The sequence below is a fragment of the Eleutherodactylus coqui genome, chromosome 3 (genome assembly GCF_035609145.1).
Source record: "Eleutherodactylus coqui strain aEleCoq1 chromosome 3, aEleCoq1.hap1, whole genome shotgun sequence".
Lineage (NCBI taxonomy): Eukaryota > Metazoa > Chordata > Amphibia > Anura > Eleutherodactylidae > Eleutherodactylus > Eleutherodactylus coqui.
The window spans coordinates 146,468,111-146,492,185 of NC_089839.1; the positions used below are offsets into that span (position 1 = coordinate 146,468,111).

Sequence of the window (24,075 nt, forward strand, 5' to 3'; positions counted from 1 at the left end):
GTATGATCACTCCTACCTCCCCTGCAGATTCTGCCTTGGGTTATCCTGGGTTACACAGTCTGTGTGATCTCTGTTCTTGAAGACTCTGGGTCCTCTCCTCACTCTCTAAGGGTGACTACCCACTACAGTTTTTTTTCACTTCGAAATTCGCCGCGTTTTTTTGTCTGCAGGGGTCTATGGGACTTGTAATGTTAAAATTGCGATCGCGCAAAATCACAATTTATCGCGAAATCACGATTTTGCGCGATCGCGATTTTAACATTACAAGTCCCATAGACCCCTGCAGACAAAAAAACGCTGCGAATTTCGCAGTGAAAAAAAACTGTAGTGGGTAGTCACCCTAATAGTTTGCTCTGCGGTGTCCAACCTCCTTCCCCTCCCTGCTGCCTTCTCTAACACTCAGGCCTCCTTCCCACGAACGGATTTCCGCCGCGTAATTCGCGGCGAAAATCCGCTGCGTTGCCCGCAGCTATTAGGTTCTATTGAACCTAATAGCACAATGCTCACGATGTGTAATTCCACCGCGGAATTACGCACCGCGATTTCTCCCGTCCTCACCCGCAGCATGCTCTATTTTCTGCGGGTGAGGACGGGCTGTACGCACTGACGGCTTCCATTGCAGTCAATGGAAGCCGTCCGTTCACGCTATCTCCCGCTGTAACCAGCGGGAGATAGCGTGAAAAAACGCTTTCCCGCCCACCGCCGCGCGTCATATGACGCCATATGACGCTGCCGGCCGCGTCACGTGACACGGCCGGCCGCGTCACGTGACACGCTCGGTGACGCGTCGGCGGTGGGCGGTGACGGGCGGTGACGCGGCGGCGGTGGGCGGGGAAGCGATTTCACGCTATCTCCCGCAGGTAAGTATAGGGGCTCTGGGGGGCGCCGTGACGGGCTTCACAGCGTAATATTACGCGGCGGAGCCCGTCACGCTCGTGGGAAGGAGGCCTCAGGGTGGTTTCAAACAGGCGAGAAAATCGCATGATTTTTGCATGATGCAAGAGCCAGTAAAAAAAAGCAGATTTTGAAACCAATGATTTACAACGGTTTCCTTCCCATCTGCGATGTTTTCACTGATGTAATGTTGAAAGAACAAAAAATCGCGGCATGCTCTATCTTTCTACAAATATTTTTTTTCCCCCAATCTTCCATGTTTCCCTATGGAGCCTCCTTTTTATCGCATTGCAACACAACAAACTTGCGTTTTGATTTTATTTTAGTATTAGACAGTCCTATTGACTTTCACAAAGAAATCATTTCAAACTAGCATGATAAAAACACACAATAAAATTGCAAGCGGCAGCAGTGATTTTGCGAGAAAAAGCAGCGCTGATGCTCAAAAACTGCGGGAAAAAAGATGCAATTTTCCGTGATTTTCTCACAGCAAAATCGCGATCACCCGTGTGGAACTAGCTTTGGGCCAACTTTACAGATAACTTAATTGCTGCCGACATTCTGCAACGCAATACCCGCAGCAATTATCCTGGAAACCCACAGTGGCCAAATATGCATCTAAATGGTACAGATTTGGCTACGGTTTTTGAAGTGGATGTGCAGTGAGATATAACCCTTGTATTTCAAGGGTTAAAATCCCAGCAGACATGCACAGCATAAATAGACATGCTGCAGTGTTTTTAAAAAATGCTGTGGAATTGTCACAGAAAATGTCCATACCATTTGAGGGAGATTTCTGAAATCTCCACCTCATACTGTAAAGCGTGCAAATCTGCCAGCAGAAATCTTGCAGCATTTACAGCCCGTGTGAAGACTGTTTTAGAGGAGCACAGGGTAGAACATAGAGGGCAGCTGTCAGGAGCATTATGCTTTTAGATCTATATTACAAACAGCAGCACAGCCAGCTATGTACAGGAATTGTACAGGCTTTACAGCAGCAAAATGCTAGTAAATCTTTGAAGGCACAAAATGTAAATCCATGTCCCGGGACCCTCAGGGGCCTGTGCATCATACCATCATGTAGTGCTTCCATGCCTTCTTATTCAAGTACGTTAATATTATTTCAATATAGGACACCAGTATTGTGATATAGCGCTGGATTAGTCTTTTTGACTACACCATGTATAAAAAGTTGTTTAATTTTGCAGTTAGGAGGCCAAGTCACAATAAGAAAAATGTACAAATTTTTCAGTTTTTCTTGAATTCCTGGTACAAGCATAGCATTAAAACCACTTACAGGAGAAGTTAATAATCATTGATTATCTTGTGACAGTTGAACCTGGGAGTTGAATATTTTAGGCAACAACTGAAAAGTTAGTTCTTGAAGTTAATGTGTTGGAAGCATAAAAAATATGAAAGCATAAGGAGGATCTAAGTGATTTTGACAAGAGCCAAATTGTGATGGATAGACCATTGGGTAAGAGAATCTCCAAAATGCCAGGTCTTGTGGGATGTTCACAGTATGCAGTGGATGGTACATACCAAAGTGGTCAAAGGGAGGACAAGTAGTGAACTAGCGACAGGGTCGTGGGCGACTATGGTTCATTGAATCACCTGGGGAGCAAAGAATGTCTCATCCGAACCTGCAGAAGAGCTACTGTTGCACAAATTGCTAAAAAAAATTAAAGGGGTTTTCTCACCAAAGATATTTACAGAATAGGGGATAAATGTCTGATCAATGAGGATCCAACCGCTGGGACCTTTACACGAGCCCGGTGCTCCTGAATACAAGTGAATGGATTCGCTGTGCACATGATCGACTGCCGCTCTATTCACTCCTATGGGACAGGCAGATGTTTTATTCTGAGTTTTGTTTCCTGTATTTTTCTTCTGTATCCCCTTAAATGTACATCCAGATGTATTGGCTCATGAAGAAAGCAACTAGAAGAGTACAAGGTCACTTCTCTGAAACCTGAAGAAGGCAATTATTTTTTATTTGAACTAGATTGAAATTACACGCAGCCCTCTGGGATGGAAATAACCAGTGATAATGAATTATAATAAGCTATGCATATGTATAAGGGCTCCTTCACATGGGCGCTGCGATTTTCAGATGTCTGCTTTGCATCCACATCACGGGCAAAAAAATCGCATGAACAGAAGGGCAGCCATGACCAAGTTGCGGCTACCTCTCCCGTTTTCATGCCCATTCAGACGGCCAGGCTGCATATATACACCGCAGGCCGGAATACCGTCGGGCAGAGGGAAAGAGCTTAGTTCTGGTAAACTCCCTCCCCCTTCCCTCCCCATCTCCGCCCCTTGCCGGCTAACAGCAAAGGGAACGACAGGGCAGGAGCTAGTGTGTTACACTCCCACCACCTCTCCGCCACTTGCTAGTTACCGACAAGGGGACAGGGTAGGAGCTTAGTCGAGCTAATGTGCTAATCTCCTTTCCCCGATCTGCCCCCTCCCATTGCTGGTAAAGGGGTGGAGAAGGAGAGGAGAGGGGGAGGGAGATTAGTAGAGTATTCTGGCAAAAGTTAGGTTCAGTCCTATCTTTTCCAGTCAGTGTAAAAGTGACCGTCTGGAATACGCACAATGTGCGTTATCTTTCGGGACAGCCGATTTTACGCACCAAAAAAAAAAATCGCCCATCTGAAGAAATGCATTGGAATCCAATGCATCAGATGGTCGCGATTTTCAGCCAGCATTTTATCATGACACATAATTATGTGTAACCAGTCAATCATTCTGCGAGCAGCTCGTATTTTAACCCTTAATTTGGAACACAAGAATATACCTGTAGCGCTTCATTGCGCAATCAGCGGCGTACACAGAACAGTGGTGCCATTGCTACTGTATCTAAGAGAAGCAGAAAGGCAAGACTCCAGTTGGCAAAAGAGCACAAAAAGCGAATCACCAAGCTCAGATGTATCCAGATGTCTTTTGCACTGTGCTGATGGGAGGATCAGAATTTGGCACAAGCAGCATAAATCGATGAACCCTTCCTATCAGGTATCAACAGTTCAGGCTGGTGGAGATGGCGTAATACGGTAGGGAATGTTTTGTTGACACACCCTGTGTCCTCCAATACTGGTGAATCGACACCACAACAAACTGCTGCAGAATGAAGGTCAAAAAGAGGTCCAACACAGTTCCAGATGGGCATCTCTAATAAAGTGGCAATTCAGTATATATAACACTCATCTTCACACTGCATTATGTGAGCCAAACTATTTACCCTTTTCTCTAACATTTAACACTTTGCCACCCTGGTAAAATACTACGGTGGTCAGCATATGTAGCATACTCAAGAACTAGATAGTAATGACCTCTAATAAAGTAGCTTAGCGAGAACTGGCTCTAATAACTTGACCCCAGGTGATATACAGTACATTTAAGTTAAGAAAAACCCTTTTAAGAATATCTTGCTGTTTCCTAAACTACAGTCATTTCATTTTTCACTAGATGGCAGTACAACAAAATGCTTAGATCCTCACCTTCTCCTTCACTGCTCCAGATCTTTCCCCAATGATTTAACATAGTACACTGAAAGTGTGACCCCCTTTGTATGCTCACTCAATTATACATAATTAGGGATTTATTTAAAGTCCAAAAAGAACAGCAATGAAATTATGATCCTCAGGCAAGCAATGCTAGAAGCACACATGGTTCTCTAATGTATTGATCTGCTTTATTTACACTGATCACAATCATTACCCAATTTCTATTTTCACCAAATCTATTTTATTCCTGCAAACACCACAAAATGGATGTTTTTACAGAAGCAACAAGTAGATAATATCATTAACAAGATCTCATGTAAGATATTTACAATAACTGGAACAAAAATGTACAGAATGTGCAATATCTGCTTCCAACCAATGAATACAAACTAGATGTAATCTTATGTTTCAGTAACATCAGTATCCAGATGGCCGTTCTTGCCTAAAAGAATCTTCATTCAGAATTGTACCCAATGGAGTCCAGTAAATGGCGGTATAATTCAGGTCATAAACCGCCATCTCCTAATCTTGTCTCACCGAATAACAGGAGCAGATCGATCATTGGTTTGAGTAGGACGGAGCTTTACTGTTGCAAATGGATTTGTTCCCCTGGTAGAAAGAGAAAGAAAGTTAAAACAGTACAGTTGTCATATTTGTTGCAGGATAGGTGGATAGCATGTTATATACCGGTAGTTATGTTGTCCCCTGTGTGAGTTATTTAGTCTGCATCTTTTTATCTACCGTTTTAGAAAGTACAGAATATCACCAAAGAATCTGTTAATTATCATGCACTTTCTTCTCTAGTAGTAAAAGAGTTACAAGCTTCTTCTGTAGAACTTCTCCTGTGCTGCATCTGTACTCTGAAATGTATTACCTCAGACAACCAAACTAGAAGGTCCTACTGTACACTGATTAGAGGCAAAAGACCCCGAAACAGCTGTCTGTGTATGGATTCTGGCTTGGTTTTAAATTCCCTGTCATTGTTATAAGGCTTGTCTAAAGGATCTAACATTGATTTGCAGAAAAGTTGCCATCCAATGGGAGAAGCTGCAGAGGTATTGTTCTATCTTTCCTATTTACACATCACCATGTAATCCTAGCCTAACACTATGGGCACAATTATATCAAGTCATTAAAATATTTAAAAACTAAACAAACTAGTACAATAAAATCCTCAGAGCAGGTGAAGGATAGAAGGAGGAGTCCAGTAAACCTTCTTATGAAATAAAACATCGATATATAATGCACTCTTTTTGTTTTTCTTTTGTAAAATGCAACATGTTCTAGGTTTGATCCAGGGCCAGGATGAGGGGTAGGTGACCATCTAGGGTGCAACATTGCCACAGATGGGGGGAGTGTGTAATATTATTTGTTATTAAACATTTTCTTAACTTAACTTAGGCCTCATGTCCACGGGGAAAATCAGGCCCGCTACGGATTCTACATGGAGAATCCGTAGCGGGTTCCTCCTGCCCCGTGGACATGAGCGCTCAAAATAACAATTAATAAGAATTAACTTACCTGCAGCGGGCCGGGCACGTCTTCTCTTCCTCACGGCCGGATCTTCTTTCTTCGGCCGGCGGATGTACTCGGCACGCCAGCGGCGTGCCTCATGCATGCGCCGGGCACATCCGCCGAGCCGAAGCAAGAAGATCCGACCGCGAGGAAGAGAAGATGTGCCTGGCCCGCTGCGGGTAAGTTATTCTTATTTTAGGTCTCCCGCGGATCCGGACAGCTTCCATAGGCTTCAATAGAAGCCTGCGGGAGACCTGCACAAAAATGGAGCATGTCACGTTTTTCTACATGCTCATTTTTTTAAATTCACTTTTATTGACCATCCGCGGGTATTTATCTACCCGCAGGTGGTCAATGCATCCCTATGGAGTGCGGATCCGCGGGCGGGAGAATAGTTAAAATCCGCTGCGGATTTTAATTCTTCTTTTGCCCGTGGACATGAGGCCTTACTGTAAAAGGGCTCACTCACACAGGTGTGTGTCACACACGTAATACACAGGACTAAAAGCCCAATAATTTCTATTGGGCCACTCACACCTGCTTTTTTTTTCATATTATGCAAGTTATACACACCAATATAGGCAATGGGCATTTAACATACACAGCAAACATGCATGTACATGCATATTTGTTGGGTACTGCATATTTTACACACGTTAAAAAATCAGTGCATAATACGCAGGATACATATGCGCGTGTGAGTGAGCCCTTATACAATGAGCACTTCCATCATAATGGAAGGGCTAATTTTTACAGAAGTTCCTGATAACAGTGAGCATCTTTTGAATTTCTTCCCAATCCTCTCTCCTAGCTGGTCATTCTCTGCTCCAGGTGTTGGTGCTGCACTGAACTCCAACATTACCCACGTCAGAATGTAGTGTGCATCAACATCAAAATATGGTGCAGTGCCCGTAGCAGAGAAGGACCCAGAGGACTGGAGAGGTGATACAACTGACATGTTGCGGATTTGAATTCTGCACAGCATGTCAGTTTCCGCGTGGTTTGTCGTCAGCGCATAGACAAGATTTTTGCAAATCTCTTGCAGTTTGCTGCTTAGTGTCAGTTTTAAAAATGCAGCGGAATTTCCATGCAGAGGGTTTGCACGGACATTTTGCGGCAATTCTACCCTGTGTAAACCCAGCCTTAGACTCCCTAAACCCTCTTAATGCTCTCCACAAGGAGAAACATTACACCTCGTGGACTCAAGGGGTTATCCAGGAAGTTAGCAAAATAGTTGCCATCTGTGTAGTCTGAAAGTGAGGGTGATCAATGAGTGGAACAGGTTACCACAGGAGGTGGTGAGTTCTCCTTCAATGGAAGTGTTCAAACAAAGGCTGGACAAATATCTGTCTGGGATGACTTAGTAAACCCTGCACTGAGAAGGGGGTTGGACCCGATGACCCTGGAGGTCCCTCCCAACTCTACCATTCTATGATTCTATCCTAACATGGCTTGAATGCATCTCTAGCACCACACTGTTCCTGTCAGACTTACTCTTCCGCCTAACAGGGCCAAACAGTGTGGCGATAGGCTAAGGCCCCTTCCCCTGGCCATGCTACCTTCTCCCTCTGGACTAAAGATACTTTCAACTCATAGGACGGGTTTCCACAGGCTGCACAGATGACAGTTTTGTTAAATTTCTGGATAATCCCTTTAAGACGCATTTTGAACAGATTTTGTTGAAGGGTATTCAAGGAAAAATCTCTTGATCAGGATAGGTCATCAACAGTTAATCGGCATTCGGGATCCCCAGTGATCAGCTGATTGTCCGGTCCATTGTCAGTGTAGTGGAGCCGGACATCTTCATCAGGGGCATAGAGGGCTTCACTCCCAAGGAAATCAACGTGAGCTGAATCCTATTACTACACTTCTGCCTTCAACACTGTGGACCAATGCAGAAGTGTAATAGGAGGCATCACTCCCATTGATTATATGAGTGAAGGACCCTATGATGGTTCCGCCTCCAACACTGATAATGTTGTCCTATTGATGACCTGACGATCAGCTGATTTCCAGGAATCTTGAGTAGCGGTTCCCTGGCAAATAACAATTGATGACCAATACTGAAGATAGGTAGTCAATAGAATTTACCTGGAAAATCCCTTTATATTTTTTTAATAGAGTGGACACAAACACATTAAATTCCAATCATATTGTGACACATTATTTTAGCAGGACTTACCTAGGAAACAGTTCTCCTCGCACCGCTCCTCCTCCGGACCTCTGTAATGAAAAACAACACACTTAAGAACAGATAGACACATACATTATGACATACACATGCAGATATATAGGTGGTGAATATTAAAGGTGCAAAAATGTAGCCACTGCAAAACATTTCCTGTCCCTTGTTATATGCCAATAGACTTTATGGCATGAATTTTACACAAGGGCAAAATTAGTTTCATGCATTGATGGGATAATGGAAACCATTATATATGTCATAACTACGTGGCTTGTGATGAGAGAGCTCAATGTAGCATGCTGGGGGATAAGGAATAGTTAACTATTAATTAGTCTTATCTACAAAGCAAAATCTAAAGCATTTCCCTTTGTATTGTGGGATCTGCAGTGTCAGGAACATCATTTCTATAGATAAACCTTACGCCAAAGCACACACACAACCTCAACCCATGCCCTGCCGCCTCTTATATAGACGTGTATCTTATCCCCCTTCTACCAGAGTGTGGGCATCAGGGTTGGCAATGATGATACGTTTAACAGTCAGAGCTGTCATCCTGTATCCACCAGAAGTGTGGCTGAGGTGTCATAGATGTGAGGATGGAGCTAAAGGAACCCTGCTGGGAAGAGAGACCAGGGTGAGTGTATGTGGGGTGTTAGTATAGGGGGAAAAAATGAAAAGTTAAGAATGTGTTTGTCTAGCACTTCTTGCTAGTACATTTGTATATCTACACAGTTCTATACTGCGCTATTACTGACCGAAATATCTGTACGGAGCAAAATCCCATTTTTACCAAAAAACACATGTCTTGGTGGAAGAATTAAACAAAGATTAACCGTCAGTGGTGTAACTATAATGGATGCAGTCACACCTGGAGCTGTAGGGGCCCATAAGATCTCTCTTCCCCCTATGAGGAGACCAGAACTATAAATGAGGCAGTGTAGTTGGGCCCCAATTAAAAATCTGTAACAGGGCTCCTAACAACTACAAATTACGCTGCTGTTAACCATACATAGCCAGATCAAGCTTGACCTAATGGTTGAGCAACACTATAAAATATTGTATTTGGCCATACAAAATCTAGCCATTCAGCTTTTTGAGCCAATTGTCAGCCAATTGTACAGTAATTATTGTATGCGGTGTTCCAGTTTACAAATAATGTAAATAGTCCATTAGTGGCAATTTCATATTAAGCATGACTGTGTTTCCTCCGAATATAATCCTTAGGCTCCCTTCACACAGGTGGATTTTTGCGCACAATATTCAAAAGATAGATCGCATTGATTTCAATGGGTTGGTTCACATGCCCAAACTTTTTCTTGCGCATTGCGGTTGCGCAAAAAAAGAATGCAGCATGTTCTATTTTCCTTCATTCCGAGGTTTAGCTTATGACAATTCTGAGTTTTAACCACTCCATCTATGAAGCAAGTGAGACTGGTGCACTTACTTTAACACTGTTGTTGGCCATAGATGGAGCGGCACTGGAGGTTTTGATGCCCGGCCTCGCGTCCGTGGCGTTCTGACTGTAGTCCGGCTCCGGGATGTTGTCTGGAACGTCCAGGAGATCGCTGGTACTGTGTGCACTACGTAACACAGGCGGCCTGTGTGGGCAGATCAATACTGTAATTATAGAACTGCTCATCATGTAGAGAAAATTATACTTACTGCATAATACCGTTCAGGATAATGTTATACACTAGCAATATAAAAACTGCACCCATCCTTATAAATGATGAATTGTGTCTTGCCTGGGATTGAGGTCTGCATCCATAGATTTTACATATGCCTCAGGAAACCAGCCTGTCCTATGAAAACAAAAGGGAAGGACAATTAAGGATCATATTCCTTATTATTTACTGCCTCCAGTAAAGTTTTCATTACTACAAATGTCAGAGTTGCACTAAAGAAAGTAAATCCCCTTCATTATGTCTAGCTATATGACATTGCAGCACAATGTTCCCTTCAATAGTTGTCCAAGACACCATATTGTACTGCTGTTAGGTATCATAGCTGTGATCTTTTACTACCAAAATATACATATATTGCTGCACTTTATGATGGACAAAGAGTGGTTTCATTTATCAGATCATGCGAATTCACAGAATACAAAGATAATGGTCTACTTAAAATCCCCACCTGACTCCCGAAACGCCACCGCATGACCAGAAAATTGGCATTTGGTGCGCAGTGCAAGAACACGAATTTCCTTTGAATCAACTGTGAATACCACAGTAAAACCTTTGGAAAAAACTATATTTTACTTTTTACACAGTACTGCGCAAAAGTTTTAGGCAGGTGTAGAAAAAAAGCTTCAAAGTAAAGGCCCATTTACACGCAAAGATAATTGTTTAAAAGATGAGTGATTGTTTTGCATAAACTGTTAACGGACACTAATGTGCATTAGCAGCTTATCACCTTTATTTGCATGTAAATGAGCCTCCGGAGCTGTATGCAGAGAACAGCAGAGGATCTGTTCTCTGCATTCAGCTCCTTTTGTTCTGCCAAGGGCTGCTGAGAGCTTTCTGCTGAATACAATGTAATCAGCAGCTTCCGTGGAGAACACAGCATGTGGTCTGTGTTATCTTCTCTCCGGCTGAATGATGGATTTTACGCTCACCAAAAAAATCATCATTCAGCTGAAGAGTGAAAGATGAGAGAATTTACACACAATGATTATAGCTCAAACAATGGCTTTTGAGCAAATTTTGAGCAATAATCGTTGCGTGTAAATGGGTCTTAAGAATGTTTTCACAAATAGAAGTGTTGATAAGTTACTTTTGTCAATTAACAAAATGCAAAGTGAATAAATAAAGAACTATCGTCAGTGTAAAGAAGAATAAGGAGTCCTTAAGGCGATGATATGACTCCACAGAGCCCTGATCTCACATCATCCAGTCTGTCTGGGATTACATGAATAGATAGAAGGATTTGAACAAGCTGACATTCACAGAAGATCTGTGTTCAGTGCTCTTCATGATGTCTGGAACAACCTCCCTGCTGAGGTCCTTCAAAAACCGTGTGCACTTGTACCTGAAAGAATTGATGCCATTTTGAAGACAAAGGGTATTTGATCCCGGCACCACACTCTTTAGAAGAGGCCATAGCTCCTTGTACCCTGTCTGGCGAAGTCGTGTCACCCCGTGTGCAGTTTTCTGGCTTTATGTTACCCTACTATTTAGTCCTTCTGTACACATCGCATCAGAAAGATGGTATTCTTCCTGCAACACCACATAGTTAATGTGAAAGGCAGTGTGTGAAGCGTATCAATTAAGGAAATGCTGTATTCAAAGCCTGGTTCAGAAATGGTGTAAACCAGGTCTGTTGCAAACAGTCAGATCGGACGTCCAAAGTCATCTGTAACATTCATCAGCAGATTGCAAATAGCCCTCGAAAATCAACTCAGAGACTGTCTATCAAGTTGTGTATCACGAACGACGTGTCGGCGAGGGTTGAAATATCTGAATCTCTGAGACCATACTGAATAATGTGTGTGCAGGAACTGAAAGAGCTCGACAAAGCTGAACGCATAAATTATTGTACATGGTTGCTGGCTACCAAAGACCTTTGGATGCATTGCTGCACTTCAGGATGGACGAAACGTGGTTTCATTTATCAGGTCACGTGAATTCACAGAATACAAGGATAAGGGCTCCTTCCCACGGACGGATTTCCGACGCGTAATACGTTGCCCCAGCTATTAGGTTCTATTGGTACCTAATCGCTCAATGCTCACGGTGTGAAATTCCCCCGCGGAATTCCGCACCGTGAAATCACCCGACCTCACCCACGGCATGCTCTATTTGCCGCGGGTGTATGCGCAGACGGCTTCCATTGCAGTCAATGGAAGCCGCCTGTCATGCTATCTTCCTCTGTACAGCGGAAGATAGCTTGAAACCGCTTCCCCACCTACCACCGCCTTGTCATATGACGTGGCCGACGCGTCATATGACATGGCCGGCCGTGTCATGTGATGCTGTGGGCGTGCCATGTGACGTGGCCGGCATATCACATGATGCTGTGGCGCGTCATGCCGAAGCGTCATGCGGGACGTAGGACGCCGGATCCGCAGGTAAGTATTGGGGTCTCGGGGGGGGGCGCCGTGACGGGCTCCACCGCGGAATTCCGCGGCAGAGCCCAACACGGCCGTGTGCAGACGGCCTAATAGTCTACTGAGAATCCGCACCCAACCAGAAAATTGGCGTTTTGGTACTCAGGAGCCAGCGCAACAGCACAAAGGCTTATCAGCAGCCTATAAGAGTACGTGGCGGCAGCCAGTAATTTTGTGGTGACCAAAGCTCTGCCCCTATGCAGGAGGAGCAGCATCAGAGAATAGAGGGGAAGAGCGTGAGCCCTACAGCCCCGATGACCCAAAGGTAAAGGAGATTCCGGAATGGCCTGATGATTCAGGGGCCGAATATGATACAGTGTCACATGGAAGGATAGCGAGTATCCCTTCCCATAGGGGACTCAGTTCTTGAAGAAGCAGACAACGCCAAGGACCCAAGACGATGACAGCTGCTAGACATGCGAGTCCAATCCAATGAGATGTTAGTGTGCGCACGCTCTAGAGACAATGACGGATGAGTTCAGACTGGAGTATCATCTCTCGAAGGGGACTGTGATTAGTGAGCAATTGTGACCGGTTATGAGAATTTGACTTTAATTGTTAATATGTAATGTGATGTTATGTGAAGATGCTATGTGGCGGGGAATAAGGTATTTTGAGTGGCAGTGAAAGTGTACACGAGACATTCGTACCTAAGGTGAATTGGACCCGCAATCACACGGAGCTCCAAAATTTAGAGATGGCTAATCATGCCATGGACCTTTGAAACTGATCTATGTATGTTGTTGCCTGTATCCAACTTACGTGGAGAGAGCATCAAGTCTCCCATACAGCCAACCGTTTCGGGCTTCTGAAACTAGTACAGTGATCACATTGCCTTTTGAAAATTGCAGCATGGTAGGGTTTCCTCCTGGTTTATGGTCTATGATGGCCTGGACTTTCCTATTTCCATCATTTGCCACTGCTGCTGCAACTGCAGCTACTGCAACCTCACCAAAGGAATTGGAACGAGCACGAAAACTGCCTGCTGATCCTGAAAGGGAACATTAAAAAAAAAACTCAAAAGAAGTCAAGAAGAATGAAGACCAAACTTAAAGTGTTTGACTTACCATTAGATGGTGTTCTTTGCAGATTTCTTGTAGTATTCTCCATAGTATCTCTTTGTTCTTGACGATTTACCATAGATAACACATCGGCCACAGACTTGGGTGCCTAAATGATAAGTGAAAATATTGTTTTAGGTATATTGCCCTTTAACATTCAGAAAGTGCATAGAGAAGTAAATATAAGTTGTATAGCAATAAAATTCTATTCGGTTCTGTCAATTATGGATTATCGAAACTGTCCACTTAGAGTTGAGGCTGCTGGATTGCAACTTTTTTTTACTTTGCATATGAATGGAAGACAGGTAAGTGTGTGTCTATATGTATCTTTATATACTGTATATATAAATGGATTTCTGTTGTCTATTTTTATGCACAGACAAAAAACTGTACCAATCTGCACAAAATTTGGCATATAGGTAAATTAGGTGCTTCTGAAGGTTTTAGACCAGGTTTTGGCTCTGTAAGACCTATTGTTGTTGACATAGTCACAAACAAAATTGGAATATAAATGTACTGTGACTTTGTAATGAAACCTGACTCTATGTCAAACAATGCATGCTTCATGTGATTGAGGCTACAACACTGAGTGGCTGTTCTCAGAATGAAGATGTCTTTATTCCTCGGATCCCTTTATTCCACGATGGCTAGCATTCACCAATGCACTTTAAGAGACTACAGCTTCCTCTCCAAGTTATTTTTGCAATGACAATTAACAAGGCACAAGGCCAGTCCTTGAAAATTGCTGGTGTCTAATGTTGCCTCGATTTTACCAAAATTTTATCGGGCAAGTCGAAACTCATTTTTGGTGAAATTGTAGGAAAATCGAATTTCTCATCATGCCTGCTGTACAGGTCAGCCGCGTGTAGCCAATCAGCAGCCAGGCTGCCTTGATAATATCATGAAATGTGTCCTCCATAGCCTCTTCTAGCTATACAAAACGTGGTTTGCACATTGGGAAAGGTTATATTTCTTCCGCTGTCACTGTATATAGCAGCAAAGAAGACAGACAAACTACACTTTGTCATGGGGAATATTGCAGTTTGCCGTTTGTTGCCTTCGATATTGTTCAAAGCTGTATTGTGTGGCCTTCTGTTTTTACATATCATGGTGCTAAGGGATTGTAGCTTATTTAGTTGGCAGTGGTGTTTTGTGTTAATATAAAACAAAACCCAAACAAATACACACAGTGTGTGTAAACAGCCTCAGATGTTGTTCAAAGTTGCCAGTCCGGCTAGTACGAATTATTTGCAGGCCTTATGCAGCTAACAGTGAGGTGAGTGGAATTTAACTACACTCTGTGAAGCACTCTGTTCTCACATATTGTGATTATCAGTTATTCTGGCCTATTCATTTGGCTGTCTTTTTTTGTTAGAATGAAGTAAAAAAAAACCAAACAGGGAAACAACAAATTCCTGCCTACAAGACTTCTCCAGAGCAGCACCAGTCCTCTGGAATGTACTACCAAAGGCAATCCAGGACTCACAAAACTTCAGGCATGCTCTAAAAACGCACCTCTTCAGGGAGACATACAGCATTCCCTAAACAAACTCCTCTGTACGCCACCTGATAACATGCTCCCTGACCTACTGACTGCAATCCCTGCTAGCCACCATCAACTGCCCCTGCAGTCATACCGATTCTGCCGTCACACAGCTACATGTCTGACCACTGTTTATGTGTATAGCATCCCTCACTCTCCACCTCGCCATACTGTGTACATCTCCAGCCCCTTTACCTTCTGTATCACCCTATTACTTGTAGTATGTAAGCTCGTTGGAGCAGGACCCTCACCCCTACTGTTTCCATCAACTGATTACTATGTAACCGTGGTTCTGTAATTTTTGTACTTTTGTCTTTCTGTATTCCCCCTGTCTTTGTAAGTGCTATGGAACATGTTGCCGCTATACAAATAAAGATTATTATTATAAATACACACAGTGCATGTCAGTGGCCTCAGACATCATTCAAAGTCACCAGTCCAGCCACTAAGATTCATTTGCAGGCCTTATCCAGCTAGCAGTGGTTTTCTGCAAACTACAAAGTTAGCTGCTAAGTTAAATAAAGCTACATTAAAAAGCAGACAGAAAATGTAATTATTTAAGAGAAAAATGAAGAAAGCAAGGGGTAGGGGATGTGTTGTTGGTGGTGGAGGTGGTAGAGAATGGGCCAAGTTAGCACTTCAAGCGGCTCCAACTGAAGCAACAGCTCCACGTTCTACCGGAGGCAAAGCAAGCCTGCTGCCATTCCTTAGAAGTATCTCAGCCCATGCATTACATCCACAGCATGCAGAACAGGTCATAGAGTGGACAACACAGCATGCCTCAAGTACCACCACTCCCTCTTCCTTGCTGTTGCAGGCACCCAGCAGTCAGTCTGCACCAGTCGGCCATGAGCATCCACCCTCTACTTTGTCCATGACAAATTTCCCACACATTCCAAAGTAGTTCACATGGAGAAGTCTGAGGAGCTATTTGATCATTCAGTATCATGGATGTCAACAGGCAGTCCAAACAACTATAGGAAGAAGACGAGGGTGGATCAGAGCACATAGTCAGCTCTCCACAAGCAATCTGTACTTAGAGGGATGTGGAAACAGAGGTGCCAGCTCGTGGTGCTCACTGTAACACAGAGTGCACTCAGGAGAAGGATGACGCAGAAGAAGAGGAAGTGGAAGATTTTGAGGTGCTTGACCCAACATGAATAGACAAAGAGTGTCATGATAGGAGCTCACAAGAGTAGCAGGAAGAAGCGGACATTATGGGGCAGTACCATGCTAAGACAAAGAGTAGTTTTTAATATAGTGCATGAGGGAGGCATACATTGTTAACTCCCCAAAACGTGTTGGGCCTTTTACCTGTATTTTAACAATTATTTAATAAATATCCTCATATTTGCATCAAGACAGTCTCTATTTTCCTCTTGATATATGCATTGGTGATCTTGGACCTTCTTGGGGGGTTAGGTTCAGTGATAATGAGCCCACCTTCCCCTCGAGTGAGTATAAATAGGTAATATCATAATTTATTCTTGGTTGTCCCTTTGAGCGCCCTCTGTGTTTGATAGCTTGACAACTGTTCCTTGTTGTGTTGTGTTCACCTGGCAGAATTTGTCCTTGTAAAATGTATGACATTGCTTTTAAATCAAGCAACAATCTAGTAGACCATATGTGGCCTTCTTTTATTTTCAGTGACACCTCTGTGCTACAATTGACCCCCTATACCACTGTACACTATTGTGACCAATTTTTGGGACGCACACATTGTTCTTCAGATGTTTGACTGCATTCCAATGGAATCTGGAGGGCTTTGGCTCATTAGGGACCTTCTGGGGGACAAATCTGTGAACCTGATTTTGACTTCTATTGACTTTAATGGGAGTCGGAATTCGCTATCCAAATTCACAATGATTTTTGCTAAATCAACCCGATACGAATACAAACCGATAATTTCACTAATAGCTCATCACTACTAGTGTCAACTTGGAACAACCATGCTTCTCTCATGGACAACTGTATCTGCCCTGCTCTAGCGTTGGCTCAGGCAGAAACTTTTACATACTTTCACCGGAGAAATGTAGTCTACCCAAGAGTGCTAAGAAATAAGAATGGAAATAGATCAATTCCAGTATATAAATATATAGAATTTTAAATTGAAGTCCAAAAAAATCAGACACCTAAAGTCTCCTAATTGCTGCTTTACACCAACAGATAAAAAGGAGCAGTAGAGTAGTAAAGGTGCATTTAGACTGCAAGATGATCACTCAAAATCGCTCAAATGACAGTTTGAGTGACAGTTTTGAGCAATCATCTTTGCATAACTCTTAAGTAGCTAATTAGCTACTCAAAGAGTTATGCAGGCGGAGTGGGACACTGCTGTTAACTCGGAGAACAAAACAGCTGTTTTGTATATGCAAACAGCTGCTTTGTTCTGGTGGTGTCCCGCTGAGCTGCTAGCTCCCAGAAACAGTAGGAGCACTGACAGCTTCTTTTGTTCTCAGAGCTTTCAGCTGGTGTCCCGCTGGGAAGTCCAAGCAGGATACCCGCTGGAAGAATGCTATCATTGCTGCCCGCTGCGAAAAACAGCATGCGGCGCTGATAAGGCTCCTTACTCATTTCTAGCTTGCTAGAAATGAGCGATGAACAAATAGTGCACGAACAGTGCATGATGGCAGCGCATTTAGACAGAACGATTATCGCTCAAAAGATGGTTTTTGAGCGATAATCGTTGTGTCTAAATGGGCCTTAAGATATACATTTAGATAAGGGTTCACATGTTGAGCTTATAAAAAATGTTTCTTGCCATGCAGTAAGATGACTTACCATATTCATTGAGTCCCTTGGGCTAGTTGTTGGCCGACCTACTGCATAATTCTGAGAAGCTGGACCTGTCTGAACTCTGCTTGCATCAATCTGCTCTTTCCAATTAGATAGTCGTGGGTTGAACACACCCTGAGCCTAAACATAGAATGAAATGTACATTTATTATAGCTTAGGGTGTGAACTAACAGCAGACACCTTGAAAATTGATATAGAAAATATACCACAAAACCGTGTAGCTTTAGGTTCGAAAAGCCTTTATTTGCTGAACTAGAATACCCCTTGCACTTATCCTTATTTATGCATGAAGGCAATTTGAATATCTTGATGTTCATGGACATCAGTTATTTATATAATAGTAAAGGAGTTATCAGATTTTTTTTTAATTATTATTTAAACCAAGCCCCCATGTTGCCAATAGTCCTTTTTATATATTTACACCTCCATTGTTGCTCAGTTTTTCGCTCCAGTGGTGTGTCATGGGATTAGTGATGTCACCGTCGAGTCCTCGCCTAGTAATGTCCCGTATATAGTAACAATGGCTGGGTGTCATACGTCTAGCTCTGTATATGGGATGTCACTAACGATATCCCCCTTGGGGCAGGCAGAAGGCAGGACAGCACAGCTGCAGGCAATGTAAACAGAGACCAGCACAGAGAATAGAGTAGTGGCGCTGGAGCAATGAGTGATGACAAGGCGAATATTGTTGGCTTTTTAAATTTTACAATATTTATTTTCGGTGCAACCAAAGTTTATTTAAATCAGAAAACAGCTATAGGGCTCATGCCCATGACCGTGTTTTCACCGCGTATAACACATGCATTGCATTAACGCGTTATATGCGGTGAATGGAGGCAATGGACTTTTATTGATCCATGCACACCAGCGTGTTGACACTGCATATCGATGTGAAAGAGAAATAAATTGCAGAAACCATACGCATCCCTGCTCTGAACAGAGATGGAATTAAAAATATAAATCACACTGTGCATGTCTATGTGTGTGTGATTCATGGGCATGCGCAGTGCCATACGCAGAGAGTATAGCTGCTGAATGTGTAAAACGCTGCAAGAGACCCGCAATGTTTTACACATAGAGCCATTGGCATGAGCCCTTAAAGGGGTTTTCCGGTAAAAAACTGGGTCAATAGTTAATTGCCGGAGACCTGCCGCTCGGGATCTTTGGTGATGAACTGATCACAAAGCCCTCTCTCAGTGAAGCAGGCCAGCTGTGTGGATATGTCATCAGTAGCTTTTTCCCAGAAAACCACTTTTAGCTTGTTTGTTCTGGCCTGCACGGGCTTTGTCTGACCATATCTTACCCGGTTGTGGTATTGCAAGAATTTGCTGCACAGTAGCCAATGTCGTTCTGCCAGAAACCGGTACCTACGCTTCTCCTCTAGTTCTGCCGCTCGCTGACTCTCTCTGACAAATGAAAGCATGTCTGAGTGCATCATGTTCACTTTCTCCTGCAGAAGATGGAAAAACAAATCACCATGTTAGCGTAGCAGGTATAGTAGCTATTATGGGACCTAGGATCCGAAGTGGATTACCTCCACTTAGAAGTAAAGTGCAGTGATTGACCATAAAGGAAGAGGAAAATGAAATTGGATAGGGGAAACTAAGGGCAGATCACTAGGAGAACAGGGAAAAGGAGTTAAAGACACAGCAGACAGAATAGATACCAAATCAATTGTATGCTTCCAAATACTGAACTCTCTTGCTGCCGAAGATGCTTGTGGTGGCACAAAATTTAATCCAAGTTTTGCTACAGGTTCATATAGTTAGTGATTACTGATATGCATGTACAGCGTTATTCAAAGAGAAGGAGCAGATTTAGGGATTTTCCCCTGTAACTGAGGTTCCTATGGATGTCCCAGCTACAGTGAAAAAGTGTGTGATAAAAAAGACAATGTGAATGTCCCCAAGAGGTCTTGTATGACATCATAGATGACATAGTGGTAAAAAAAATAGTTACAAAAATAAGTTTTAAAAAATTACAGAATAAAAGCATATACATAAAAAATAAAATGACGCAAAGCCAACGCCAACCAAAACCGTCACCATATGTGCCCTGTAATCAGAAACCATACATATTATTTATCAAAACATCCAAAACAAAATGAGGAACCCATTGCAGTACTTTATTTTAGCATAAATATACTAATTAAATAAAAACAACTGTAAGGGCTCAGTCAGACAGGCGTTTCAACGCGCGAACTTATGTGCACAAAAACGCATGGCAAAAAAAATTGTGCGACCTAAGCGGGCGTCACGCAGAAAAAAAACGCACTTGGTTGCGTTTTTGCGCACATAAAGTGCTCTGCCAGCTATCCCTGCGGCAGCAGGGACAGCTGCAGCAGGGTATTCCTTGGATGTGATACCCCAGGAAGCTGTCCCATCCAGGGGTTTCACCTTTGGTCAATGAGGCCAACGGTAGCAGTGGTGGCCCCACTGACATACAGAGAACATGGCAATCCTCTGCTACAGCTGTGGCAGAGGATTTCTTCATCTACACAGGGAGTTCTCTCATCACTGAACACTGTAACAGAATTTTTCACAGTGTTCAGTGACAAGGGGACTCCCCGCGTGGATGAAGAAATCCTCTGCCACAGCTGTCACAGCTGTAGCAGAGGATCGCTATGTTCTCCCATTGAATTCAATGGAGCCGGTGCTACATTGAAAGCAATGGGCTGCCGGCAAGCCCTGCAGTGATTTTTGGGGAAGGGCTTTAAATATAAGCCCTTCCCTGAAAATCATCCCTAAAATGTGTAAAAAAATAAAAAAATATATATACTCACCTCTCTGCAGCTGCCGAGGGGCTCAGGCACATCCAGACGGGTCTTCTCCTGCACTGCTCTGAAGTGCTTTCAGCACTCTGATTGACTGAGCACTGTGACCAATCAAAGACAGCTCTCAGCTGTCATTCAATAAAAGCTAAAAAATAGAAAAAACTCAGTGAAAAGATATAAAAATAGCCCTTTATGTCATAGGAAAAAAAACTCAGCTAAAATAAATTTGGTAGCTGAAGGAAACAAATAGGGCAGTAAAACCACCACATGGGTAAAATAACAAAAACATGTCTGGTCCTTGAGGTACAAAACAACCTGGTTCCTTAAGCAGTTAAATCCCAAAATATGCTGCTTTTTAGATAACCATGCCTTTGGTTCTCAGTTAAGAAAAAAAATCTAACCAGCACTGATGGAGTTCAGACACATTATTAAAGGGGTGGTCTCGCGAAACCAAGTGGGGTTATACACTTCCGTATGGCCATATTAATGCACTTTGTAATGTACATTGTGCATTAAATATGAGCCATACAGAAGTTATTCCACTTACCTGCTCCGTTGCTAGCGTCCTCGTCTCCATGGTTCCGTCTAAATTCGCTGGCAGCTTGCTTTTTTAGACGCGCTTGCGCAGTCCGGTCTTCTCCATTCAGCACGAGCCGCTTCAGTGTGCTCCCCGCTACAGCTCTTCTGCGCATGCGCAGACGAGCTGTCACTGCTCGGGAGCGCGCTGAAGCGGCCATTCTGCACCATCCTCTGTTAGAGGAAGGTGCAGAAACTGGAGCTGCCCAGCGGAGAAGACCAGCCCAGCCCAGCAGCCCCGAGAAGCCTCCCAGGTAAGTGATGGGTCGGGGGGGGGCTGCCGCTGCGCCGGGCTGCGCCGGGCTGCGCCGGGGGGGGGGGGGGGCTGCCGCTGCGCCGGGGGAGCTAGCGCTAGGCCGGGGGGGCTGTCGCTGCGATGGGGGGGGCTGTCGCTAGGCCGGGGGGGCTGTCGCTGCGATGGGGGGGGCTGTCGCTAGGCCGGGGGGGCTGTCGCTGCGCCGGGGGAGCTAGCGCTAGGCCGGGGGGGCTGTCGCTGCGCCGGGGGAGCTAGCGCTAGGCCGGGGGGGCTGTCGCTAGGCCGGAGGGGCTGTCGCTGCGCCGGGGGAGCTAGCGCTAGGCCGGGGGGGCTGTCGCTGCGCCGGGGGAGCTAGCGCTAGGCCGGGGGGGCTGTCGCTGCGCCGGGGGAGCTAGCGCTAGGCCGGGGGGGCTGTCGCTGCGCCGGGGGAGCTAGCGCTAGGCCGGGGGGGCTGTCGCTAGGCCGGGGGGGCTGTCGCTAGGCCGGGGGAGCTAGCGCTAGGCCGGGGGAGCTAGCGCTAGGCCGGGGGGGCTGTCGCTGCGCCGGGGGAGCTAGCGCTAGGCCGGGGGGGCTGTCGCTGCGATGGGGGGGCTGTCGCTGCGCCGGGGGGGGGGGGGGGGGGCTGCCGCTGCGCCGGGGGGGCTGCCGCTGCGCCGGGGGAGCTAGCGCTAGGCCGGGGGGGCTGTCGCTGCGATGGGGGGGGCTGTCGCTGCGATGGGGGGGGCTGTCGCTAGGCCGGGGGGGCTGTCGCTGCGCCGGGGGAGCTAGCGCTAGGCCGGGGGGGCTGTCACTAGGCCGGGGGGGCTGTCGCTAGGCCGGGGGGGCTGTCGCTAGGCCGGGGGGGCTGTCGCTGCGCCGGGGGAGCTAGCGCTAGGCCGGGGGGGCTGTCGCTGCGCCGGGGGAGCTAGCGCTAGGCCGGGGGGGCTGTCGCTAGGCCGGGGGGGCTGTCGCTGCGCCGGGGGAGCTAGCGCTAGGCCGGGGGGGCTGTCGCTAGGCCGGGGGGGCTGTCGCTAGGCCGGGGGAGCTAGCGCTAGGCCGGGGGAGCTAGCGCTAGGCCGGGGGGGCTGTCGCTGCGCCGGGGGAGCTAGCGCTAGGCCGGGGGGGCTGTCGCTGCGATGGGGGGGGCTGTCGCTGCGCCGGGGGAGCTAGCGCTGGGGAGCCGGGGGCTAGCGCCGGTTACCTGCTGTCTGGTCGGCGGCTGCGGGGCGTCTGGTCGGCGGCTGCGATGCGTCCGGTTGCCATGGAGACACAGCTGGCGGCGTCTCGGGAGCGCGCACGTCGGGCTGCAGCGAGCGACGGGGAAAGAGCCGGCGGCCATCTTGAGGAAACTTTTATAAGTTGCTGAAACGCTGGAACGGTAAGTACGAACCAGCTAGAAATGTCATTTACAGGGGGGCTTAGTAATGTGTGTTTAATGGGGGGGACTGGGCAAAAAAAAAAATTAACTGCTTCCTCGAGACATCTCCTTTAAATCTCTTCAAAAGAACCTGTCAGGTGATTCATGCTGCCCAAACCATGAACAACATGGAATCCCAACAGAGAAAACAGTGGTGTGTGAATAAAGACTTGAATCTGGTCCTTACTTTCATACTTTGCAGGTTACGATCCCTTTGGCTCTCCATTTTCCAAGTATCTGACATGCATTTTTCAAGGGTAGTTGCTCTTTGGTGATACTCCATTTCATATCGGCTTTGGCTGTCCTATATAACAGTAGAAAATAAAATTAATCAGCTAATTAAATCTGAGCAATAAACTGATAACCATATATTACCCAAGTTTATCTCTTCACAAGTAGGAGCAATTCTGTAAATAGGGGTTGTCATCTGCAGGGAAGTCAATTGGCAAACTTTTAGCACATCATGGATGTTGTGATGGCCATCAACATATTATGACAGTCCCTCTGCTATCTCCTCACACAGAGTATAAACAGACAGTCACAAGGAATTACATTTGTCCTTGTCACACACATTTTCTAAATGGAGAAATACAGGTAACTAAAGTATGTTAAAAATGCAGATAATGTATAGGGTTCCTTCAAAGAGGTTGTCAGGTTCACAAAACCTATTTTCATACACCCTATTAGGGACTTCTGAGTTAATAAAATGGGGTCCCTTGTTCAGGATCTTAATCTCTTGGCAAGGGTAGAGAATGTATGAAAAAGTATCTCTCATCGTTGGGGACCTGTCCTATCCTGTATGACACAATCTAATGATCTGCATGCATATTGTGTAATGCCCAATTTCCCCTCTGGTGGTGCTATGGAGAAACTGAACACTTGCTACCAGGTTTATCCACAGCTGATCTGTGGGAGTCCCACCAAGGAGGACACTTTGTATTATGTTTATTGTCAAGAGGTCGTTCTAACAAGTAGGTATTGTCCAAAGTAAATGACCCCTTTAAAGTAAAATGTGGTAATGTGTGAAAGTCTTTCATGGAAGATTTATAAAATTGTCTAAAAAAATGTTTTTGAAATGCTTTTGTGCAAAATACTTAGCTATATTAATAGGCTGATATATAAAATGTGACAGCTCGGACTGGGCGATAATGTGTGTATCTGGGTAAAGAACTGACTGGGAGATAGAAAGCAGAGGGTGGTAATAAATGGTTTGTACTCTGATTCGGCCACCGTTGCTAGTGGGGTGCCACATGGTTCAGTACTAGGGCCCATTCTGTTCAATATATTTATTAATGACCTGATAGAAGGGCTGCACAGTAAAATATCAATATTTGCAGACGATACAAAATTATACAAGATAATTAATACAACGGAGGACAATATATGGCTACAAGTGGACCTAGATAAGCTGAGGGCTTGGGCAGAAAAATGGCAACTGAAGTTCAATATTAATAAATGTAAGGTTATGCACA

The 24,075-nt window shown here is 44.9% G+C and overlaps 1 protein-coding gene across 1 annotated transcript in view; it reads right to left on the reverse strand.

Annotated features, from left to right (window-relative positions):
- Nucleotides 1-4,636: 4,636 nt before the first annotated feature.
- BAIAP2L2 (BAR/IMD domain containing adaptor protein 2 like 2) overlaps nt 4,637-24,075 on the reverse strand; it is a 44,906-nt gene continuing 25,467 nt past the window's right edge. Inside the window, exons 6-14 of the mRNA XM_066594566.1 lie at nt 22,791-22,907; nt 18,906-19,052; nt 17,588-17,722; nt 13,273-13,375; nt 12,968-13,196; nt 9,846-9,902; nt 9,545-9,698; nt 8,098-8,138; nt 4,637-5,009 (exon numbers count right to left, since the gene is read on the reverse strand). Of these exons, the coding sequence (XP_066450663.1) occupies nt 4,934-5,009; nt 8,098-8,138; nt 9,545-9,698; nt 9,846-9,902; nt 12,968-13,196; nt 13,273-13,375; nt 17,588-17,722; nt 18,906-19,052; nt 22,791-22,907 (1,059 nt within the window). The 3' untranslated portion in view covers nt 4,637-4,933. The remainder of the gene's footprint in view (nt 5,010-8,097; nt 8,139-9,544; nt 9,699-9,845; nt 9,903-12,967; nt 13,197-13,272; nt 13,376-17,587; nt 17,723-18,905; nt 19,053-22,790; nt 22,908-24,075) is intronic.